This window comes from Medicago truncatula, chromosome 7 (genome assembly GCF_003473485.1).
Source record: "Medicago truncatula cultivar Jemalong A17 chromosome 7, MtrunA17r5.0-ANR, whole genome shotgun sequence".
Taxonomy (NCBI): Eukaryota; Viridiplantae; Streptophyta; class Magnoliopsida; order Fabales; family Fabaceae; genus Medicago; species Medicago truncatula.
In genome coordinates, this window is record NC_053048.1 from 12,386,269 (window position 1) to 12,395,918 (window position 9,650).

At 33.9% G+C, this 9,650-nt stretch overlaps 1 protein-coding gene across 1 annotated transcript; it reads right to left on the reverse strand.

The window, feature by feature from the left end:
- Window positions 1-1,836: 1,836 nt before the first annotated feature.
- LOC25497922 (ribosomal RNA-processing protein 8) lies at window positions 1,837-9,287 on the reverse strand. Its single transcript, XM_013592652.3, has 9 exons — window positions 8,939-9,287; window positions 8,805-8,866; window positions 6,200-6,251; window positions 5,580-5,694; window positions 5,385-5,479; window positions 2,870-2,976; window positions 2,667-2,781; window positions 2,372-2,413; window positions 1,837-2,293 (listed from the first exon to the last, which is right to left on the reverse strand). The coding sequence occupies exons 1-9, from the start codon at window positions 9,041-9,043 to the stop codon at window positions 2,222-2,224; spliced, it is 765 nt and encodes a 254-aa protein (XP_013448106.1). The 5' UTR covers window positions 9,044-9,287; the 3' UTR covers window positions 1,837-2,221.
- Between the last annotated feature and the right edge of the window lie 363 nt (window positions 9,288-9,650).

Here is a 9,650-nt window from a genome sequence, read left to right on the forward strand (position 1 = left end):
AATTTTTATGTTGGGAAAACGGGGTGTTACATTTTCCAACACGTTCTCGCTTAAATAGTAGAGGAGTCTCTTGCCCACTTGATTGTGTTCATTATAATCGTAATTATGAAGATAGTATTCATATCCTTATTGAGTGTCCTAAAGCTGTTCAAGTTTGGCGGAATGCGAATTTATGGGACACAATTGACAGGGTGATCCATCAAGACTATAATATTAGTGCTCTCATTTTCACCCTTTTACAAAATCTATCTTCAGGGAAATGTGAGCTGATGGCAACAATTATGTGGAGCCTTTGGAAATGTAGAAACATGAAACTTTGGCAGCAACATTTTGAGACAGACTCGCATGTGCTTCAACGTGCAACTCATGTACATGAAGAATGGCAAACAGCCCAAAGAATTAGATCAAGCAGTAGTAACCAACCCATAACTCCACAGGTTCGACCTTTGAGACAAGAGGAAGATGTTTGAAAGAAACCGACACCTGGCAGGTATAAATGCAACATTGATGCATCCTTTTCTACTTCTCTTAACAGGGTTGGTTTGGGCATGTGTCTTAGGGATGATGATGGTGCTTTTGTACTTGCAAGAACATAATGGTTTGTCCCTATTTGTGTTATAGATGTGGGGGAAGCTGTTGGACTACACACGACTTTGGATTGGCTCTCTAATCAACAATTTCATAATGTAGATTTTGTTCTTGATTGTGTCAATTCTAGTCTAGAAGATAGTAGCGAGTTTGGATGTATTATCACTGCTTGTAAACAACTGCTAGTTGATAGATTTCAAAACTTTCACGTTGAGTTCAGCCGAAGGCAAGCAAATAGGGTAGCTCACGAGTTAGCTCAGGTAGCCTTATCTGATCCTAGCCCCCATGTGATTGATGATGTACCTACATGTATTTGACATATTTTATCTAATGAAATGCAATGATTTTCTTCCCCAAAAAAAATAAAAAAAATAATACTACCTGTGCCCTTACTTATAAGACCCTTTTGAGAATTTTTTTTGTCCCTCTTTATAAGACCCCTTTGCTATTTCCAACTACATTAATTAATTTTTTTGTTGTGCGGACAAGATGGCTTCTCTGGGTCATGATCTGTCTGACATTGTTTGGTTTGATGTTTTACCTCCGGCTTTGTATTTAGACTTCTTTAGTGATAGGAACGGTTTGCCTAATTATCGATTTCCCTAAGTTGTCACTTGTTTCTTTTCTCTTATGTTTTTATTGTTTTGAGGGTTTTGACCTAGTCCCCCCTCTTGTACATATATTTCTCCTTTTTTTTTTTTTAATAATATTTATAAAGTAGGCGGCAAGGGATAGGATTTCCAGCGGGGTGCTAACCTAGTTGGGATGTCTCTGGGCTCCTTGATGTCTAACCTTCTTCTTGCCTTATCCAAAAAAAAAAAAAACTGCATTAATTATTTCTTTACATACATGCCCCTATTTATTATACATCTTTTTCTTCAATCAGCAATAAATAACATGTTGAAAACATAAACCAACTCTCTCTCTTAAAGGATCATTGTAAAAACAATAGTAATTACAAACATATTTAATACAAATATCCACTATCTTAATTCACGTTATTTTCTCAATAGGGCCCTATAATTAGGGACGGAGATAGTAATATATATATATATATATGAGATTATATTTAAATTATTTGAAATTTTATTTTATTTAAAAAAACTACTTAAAATAACCACTTTCTCCGACCCAATTGATAAGATAATTGACAAAAAATATATTTTATTACTCAATTTTAAAGGATTTCTCTATCACATGTAGATTTGCATATATTAAGAAGTTTAAAATAGTAAATTTGTATTAGAATTTGTGGAATTTATATCCAATATGTAACTTTTTAAATTCAATATTCTCAGATCAAACAAACCCCCTTCTTCCTTCAAACAGTGGGAGTGGACACTCCTTTACCTTGAATTAACTTTAGATCCTATTGTATAGTTAATAGAATTGAAATTTCATACATCAATCTTCTTTTATCTCTTTCTATAATAAAAAAAATTCTACTATCCCCACAACACTTGGCTACAAGGTGCAAATATGCACATTACACTCAGAAGAAAATTGGGGATGAACCTTGAAGATAAAAAAGAACAGGATAAATACAAGAGCTTTTGTGATCGACAAGTATGCTAACAAAAATGTGATTTAACTTTTGTCCAAACAACAATTGTGTATAAATAAAACCATAACCTCAACGGCGCTTGTACAAACAAGGTTTAAGTGATGGCCATTCAATTTCCTTCCTTTTAGAATTTTGTTTTTCCTACACACGAAAAAAACAAAATCAATAACAAGAATTCAAGAAGAAAAGTAGAATCACATGAATGAGGTAGCTACATACCTTGGTGAAGTAAAACAAAATGAACATTTTATTTGAGAAGTCCTGCAAGGATTAAAGATCAGTAATCACAATCCAATACATATATATTAAGGGGATGCTAAATTTTGGTTTCTCAATCTAATAACTCATTTGTTAAATAAGCACATAAAAATTTTGTAGCTTTCATTATTATTATAATATATTTTTGCAGCAAGAAAAAGAGAAGAGACGAAAAAACTGAGACAGACAAAACTCAAGAGGGGACACGTTTGCACACTAGTATTTTTAGACGCAGTAAAATGGAACATCTTCATACCCTTTTCACGGAGTTAAATCCTAGCTCAGAAATTGCATTTGAAAACTTCTCTGGGTCTGCTCCTCCAGTATTTGGATCAAATCTGCTCTTCACTTCTGCTATCAAAAGCCAGCCACTGTTCAATACTACAATAAGTCAGATTCTGACGAGGAAAGCATGCCCAGTTGGAAAGTAAAATTCGTTATTGAAATAAAAACAAATACCCTGGCTTAAGCACCCTGCATGCTTCTTCAAGATAAGTTTGATAGTTCGTTCCCATCAATGATAGACAGAATACAGCAACATCAGCAGATGCAGAATCTAGTGGAGTCTGCAAGTAATTCACAAAAATGAGCATGTCCTCTTGCAAGTAATCCATTATGTGCTTCAAATATTATTATGAAATTCATGTACTTAAATTTTTACGGAAGGAAACTTGTACATTTTTTTTTTTTGCATTCTAAAGATAAGGACCTAACTATCCAAAATTACATAACTAGAATGGCAGAAAGCAAGAAATAATTATTTCCTTCAATATATAAAGGAATCCATTCAGCCTTTCATGATTTCACTAATGTGTCCCAACCATAAAAGCTGTACTTCAAGTAAGGAAATAGAAAAACAACGAAGATGCGACCCACAAGTAGTGTTGTGAAATATTCGCCATAGCGGCCATGGCATGTGGATTTTGTGTTAGTGCTGCCATAAAGACTGTGTCGTAAACATTGCAAATACAATAACTTATGTATAGAAAGCATGATGTAATTATTACTTTGACAAGTATTTGTATGGTATTTTCTTTAGACAATGATTCTATGACACTTATTAGTATGACCAAATAAATGTCATAGAACCACACCACACACAAAAAAAAATGAATATCGTAGAACCTCATCCATGAGTTCTTATTCGTCTAATTTTGTTTTAACTTACGAAAAATAAATGAACAGAGCATTGTGTTCGAGAATTTGGATGTACAATTTGGTAACGATAGGACGGGGTACCAACATATATGTTGTCATTGATCTCAACAATTAAGATATGTACACAAATCCTGCAACTTTATTTGGTGTTCATGTCACATCAACTCTTTTGCAGCTTCGTTATTATGATGCTTCTGGTCAGGTATCACCTACTTCTATCAATTATGAGTATCAATCTCTTTGTTCTTTAATGCATGGAAATGCATCAATAAATAATTTGTCAACTAAGTAGTGGTGAAAAACATACACACACACACACATATATATATATATCATTCATTACAAGCTATGAATTATTTCTTTACTCTCCAATTAATTTCTACATGCTTTCATTGCCCTAAACAAGTAACAAAATATGCATTTGCATCAAGTATTTGGGTAATCTAACTATTTGATTGATTTCTTTATTATAATAGATGCAGGAGTTCCATCAGTCAAGCAAGAGTCAACGGAAGCTAGATGTGGTTCTATTTGCAAATCATGTTCCTCTCTCGGTGAGGGATATCAATTCTTGGAAATGATAACATAGAAAACATAACATGGTAGTGAGGAACATCCAAAGCTATCAATTCTTGTCACTACCATGTTCTGTTTTCAATGTTATCATTTCCAAGAATTTATACCCCACCGTAGAGAGGAACATTGGTTTGCAAACAAAACCACCGCTAGCTTTCGTCGACTCTTGCTTGACTGATGGAACTCCTGCATCTATCATAATAAAGAAATCAATCAAATAGTTAGATTAACCAAGTTTTGATGCAAATGCCGATTTTGTTACTTGTTTAGGGCAATGAAAGCAAGAAGAAATCATCTGGAGAGTGAAGAAATAATTCATAGCTTGTAATGAATGATATCGTGTTTGTGTGTGTGTTTTTCACCTGCTACTTAGTTGACAAATTATTTATTGATGCATTCCCATGCATTTAAGAACAAAGAGATTGATACTCATAATGGATAGAAGTAGGTGGTACATGACTAGAAGCCAGTGTGAGATCGTAATAGCGAAGCTGCAGAAGAGTTGACGTGACATGAACACCAAAGAAAGTTGCAGGATTTGTGTACATGATCTTTATTGTTGAGTTCAATGACAACATATAGGTTGGTACCCCGTCCTATCGTTACCAAATTGTACATCCAAATTCTCGAACACAATGCTCTGTTCAGTTATTTTTCGTAAGTTAAAACAAAGATTAGACGATTAAGAAGATCTCATAGATCAGGATGAGGTTCTACAGTATTCAATTTTTTTTGTGTTGTGGTTCTACAGTATTTCATTTGGTCATACTAATAAGTGTCATAAAATTATTGTCTAAAGAATTCATAACATAAACTTTTGTTAGAAAATACCATACAAATACTTGTCAAAGTAATAATTACATCATGCTTTCTATACATAAGTTATTATATTTGCAATGTTTACGACACAGTCTGTAATGTTGTGTTTATATAGCAGATTGTTGGTTGGCCGCCATAATCTGCTATTGATAAAACTGGCCTCAAGCCTGATCCGTTGCATTAGTTTTGTAATATACTACTAGCAGAAGAAACAGGAGCGAAGAGAAATCTTTGTACTCCTAAAAAATACACCCTAGTGAAATAAACACCAAAATAAGGCAAAAAAAACTAAATTGTTTTTGACATAACTGTGACACATGAAGGCAAGGGAAACAAATACGGCTACTAGTGTCCACTGCTATAAAACTAGTCTCCAAATCCAAAGCGTACAAAGTACATGAGCTTGACAAGCAAAACTTACATTTGCCATGTCACAAGCAATTACATCGGGATCGTTGGAGACAAGGTCAAGAGAGAAGACAGTATTCTTCACGCTTTTGGCAATGAGTGCTTCCCCTAGAATGCATCAGAAACATGAAAACATTAGCAGTGAACAAGCAAAATATGAGTATTGTGTAAGAGTTATAATCAACAATAAGATCAAGTATATTCTCACCACAACCAAAATCAGCAACAACAAAAGAAGGACTCTGTTTTTTCAGCCACTTAATAATTACATTAACTGGCTGTTCCGGCCAGTTTGACATTTGCGTTTTGTATCCTGCATGATACTATCCAGATAAAATTGAGATGACCAATAAAAATGAGCAATTCCAATCATTACAATACATGCTAATGAACTACTATGGAAGAGGATATGGAGCCTAGTCACTAGTGTTGCAAGACACACTCATCAGACAAAAATTATGAGTTGTTTGGTGAATTTTGACGCTGATTCCTTCGGTTAAATTTTTACTCGGATTTTATCATTAACAATGTGGATTTTGTTGTTTAAACAAAAAAATTAGGTCACTAGACTTGAGAAGTCATAAATTACTATAACAACTCAGTTCAATGTTTTACCATTGAATCAAAGGCATCTTATCCTTTATGAATGTTAGGTCCGTAGATGCAAGTAGTTAAAACAGAATGAACATTTTTGAAAATTTTAACCTAATCAATTTGACTTCCTACTTCAGTGTCAGTAATACTAATCAAGCGACACCCTTATATATCTTATCATAAATCATGTCTAATGACAGATTCAAATAAAAAGTTCATGTAAACGACCATTACCAAGTTAAATAGAGACGAATCTTCACGGAAATAATCAAGCGCCTCCTTTCCACTGAAAAAATGACAATTCCTTAAATCATGTCAACCCAAACAAGAATTACAAGAAAGAAAGAAACAAAATACAGAAAACAGTTTAGGAAGTTTAGTTATAGGACCATTTGAACAAGTCATTAACAAATTAACAAAAAAAAATTAAACCAAAAACTGTGTAACTAGCCAGCTAATTATTGAACCCCGCTGAAATAATAACCATCCAAAAATAATTAATAAAAGCATTATGTCCCAATTCATTGCCCAAACTACTTAAAGGAAGAAGTCACACTGAGCCTCTCAATTTCATTTAAGACTAGGTTTGGCAAGGCCATACTACTAGCTTATAGCGGATAACTTATCAAATATAAGATTGTATGTTCCAAATAGAATTATTTCATAATGACCCTTCTCTCATTAATTTATATTATTTTTTCCACATATTACTTTAAGCATCTTTCGAGCATATACCTAACACTAACAGCATATCATTTGCTCACATAGTTACCCGAATCTACAAAAAAAAATACAAAGAAATATACTTGCGTGAATATACAAAAAATTACAAAGAAATTTACTTGCGTGAATGTTAACATCCAATAGTTTAACGAAAAACACGTTGATGGTATGTGACATTAGTCGGTTGTGTGTGTGTAAAAATAATTTATTTAAAATTTACATAATTTTTATACTCCTATAAATATCCCAACTTTCACTTTTAGTCCCTCTAAAATTTTTCATGGAACAATAATCTCCTTAAACTTTTCCATCCCCGTACTTTAACTTCTAAGGTAAGCTGGCATGGCATTGCCATGTGGCCAATTTTATCAACTAAGAGATAACTACGCTTGTATACGTGGGCGGTATGAGAAATATTGATTTAAAATAAATAAAGAAAACAAAAATGATATCTTCATTTCCATGTTTAAACCTAAAAAATCATCTTTAATTTCTAATATTCGAAAACAATCTAAAAACCTATCGTCATCTCATTCCAAAATCCTATTCTTTCTCTCTTTCAATCCCAAAAACCTCAGTTGAAAATAGCTGAAATAGGGTTTGAATCTCTGTCGGTTGCTGAAAACAACAATGCACGTGTAGATGATACGAGGATCAAACCTACTAAGATTCATAAATTAGGGTTTGGATCAGCGTCAAGTGCCGAAAATGGCAATACACGTCAACAGTGTGAGGATGGAATCAACTGAGCTTTATGTGAGCCTCATAATTTCAATCGGAGAAACGCTGAATCCTCATGAAAGTCCAAGATTACATGCAAATTAATGAAAATAATGGTGGTGATTGTTCGAAGAAAGTTGCAGATTTATGTCAAGAACATGTACAAACGACTCCACCTGGTGTTGTGATTTGTGATAACTTAGTAGTTAACAGTCATGCGAGGAAAACGCAAGAGGCACTTCTTCTAGTAATGATGCATCCGAAAATTTCGGAGAAGGTTTTTCTGTATTGAAGATGCCAAAGAAATAGTTCTGTTCTCAAGAGCAAATGTGTAAGTGCCTTTCATGTTTCATTTTCATCATTGCTTATGAGTTAGTTAGATATTTATGTAAAAAATGTTTTTTTTGCTTGAGTTTTTTTCTATGGTTTCACTATTAACTCCGCTAGTGATTAGGAATCTTGATGCAGGTATTCAAACCACGTTTACCAAAGAAGTGGTGAATGGATATGTTGCTTGCGAGGGAGGGGGAGGGGTTGTGTGTTTATGGCTTGAGGGTTGCACCGTAGTTGTGAAAAGCCTTGTGGTTTTGAAGCTAACTTTTGGTTTACGAAGGTCGAAGATGAATGAGGACGATGATGATTTATGGGTTTCAATTTCAAATGCTGAAAACGGAACCAATAGTGAAACCATGGACAGAAAAAAATGAAGCAAAAAAATTTATATATAAATGTCTAACCAACTCATAAGCAAGCAATGATGAAAATAAAACACAAAATCATAAAGACAACTACAGATTTTTTCTTGAGAAGAGAACTATTTTCCAATACATTACAGCAAGAAGCACCTCTTGTATTTTTTCCTCGCAGCATTAACTTCTACATTATCCTAAATCACAACGCTAGGTGGCGTCGTTTGTCCAGGTTCTTCACACATATCATCAATATTCTCCGAACAATCGCCAACATTTTTTTCATCAATTTGCATGTGATCTTGCGATTTCGGACTTTAATATGATGATTAAAAAACGTTTCTCTTGTCGAAATTCTAAGGCTCACAAGAAAGCTCAGTTGATTCTATTCTCACATCGTCAAATGTGTATTGTCATTTTTGCCATCAAGAAAGGGTTAGCGGCGCAACTTGTTGCCCGCTTGCCTTTCGTTCATGTGTAATTAACATTGATTAGCGAAATAATAAATGAAAATTAACATTGTTTTTAATATTAATTAAAAAAATTAATTTAGTTTAATTGGCTTATTAGTTATCCTCTATAAGTTCATCTAATATAAGCTAACTTATCTATCAATCAATACTTTAGTTTAACCAAACAGAACCTAAGTATTAATCTGAATTTGATGTTCCAAAACAAAAAAGACAAGAATATGAACAATAACATACGTGCAAGTGTAGAGCTTCTCATTAATCATTCTGAAATGTCCACCAGACAATCTCGCTCGCATCTGCAAAATTAATCACCCAACAAATAAACATTGAAACTCAAATAAATATAAAAAATTGAATTTTGGGTATACCTTTTCGAGAAAACTGGAAGGTTTGCCATTAGAAGCTGGTTTTTGAATCTTGTTCGATGAATCATTTTTGCCTTGTCTTTGTCTCTTTCGTTTTTTGTTCGTCATTGCAAACTCTTCTTCTTCCTTCTACCTCCTTGAACCTAAAACTAGGGTTTTTTTATTGTAGCTGGTGGTGATAACGAAACTGAACCGGATCGACGGTTAAACCGATTGGACCGAAAACTAAAGCTGTGTCCGGTTCGGAAAGAGTTTAAAAACCGCTGGTCTTATACAACGTAAATAAAGATGTAGAAAGAAAAGAGAATGAGAGAGATTTTTTAAAACAGAGAGAATGACAGAGATGCTGCTGGTTGCTGGCGGCGCGAGGACATCATATATAGTGTGGCGGATCTGGATCCCTCTCCAGTGTATTCTCTCCCGCCTTCAATCCTGCAGTAATTTTCAACCGTTGGATTAATCCAACAGCTGAGAGACAAAAAGCTGACATAAAGAACTACATCAATTTGGTGGCATTTCACATGGGAAAGGAGAAAACTTTCCCATCATAGCAAAAGGTGTGTGTTCACATGGAAAGGTTGATTCTTTTCCCATCATGGAAAAAGTGAACTATGACCATAGATATATTAATAAACAAATTGAATGGCTAGGATTGTTTACCTATAACCCTTTCATAACTTTATTATTTTTAACATTTAACAAAAATTTGAACCCC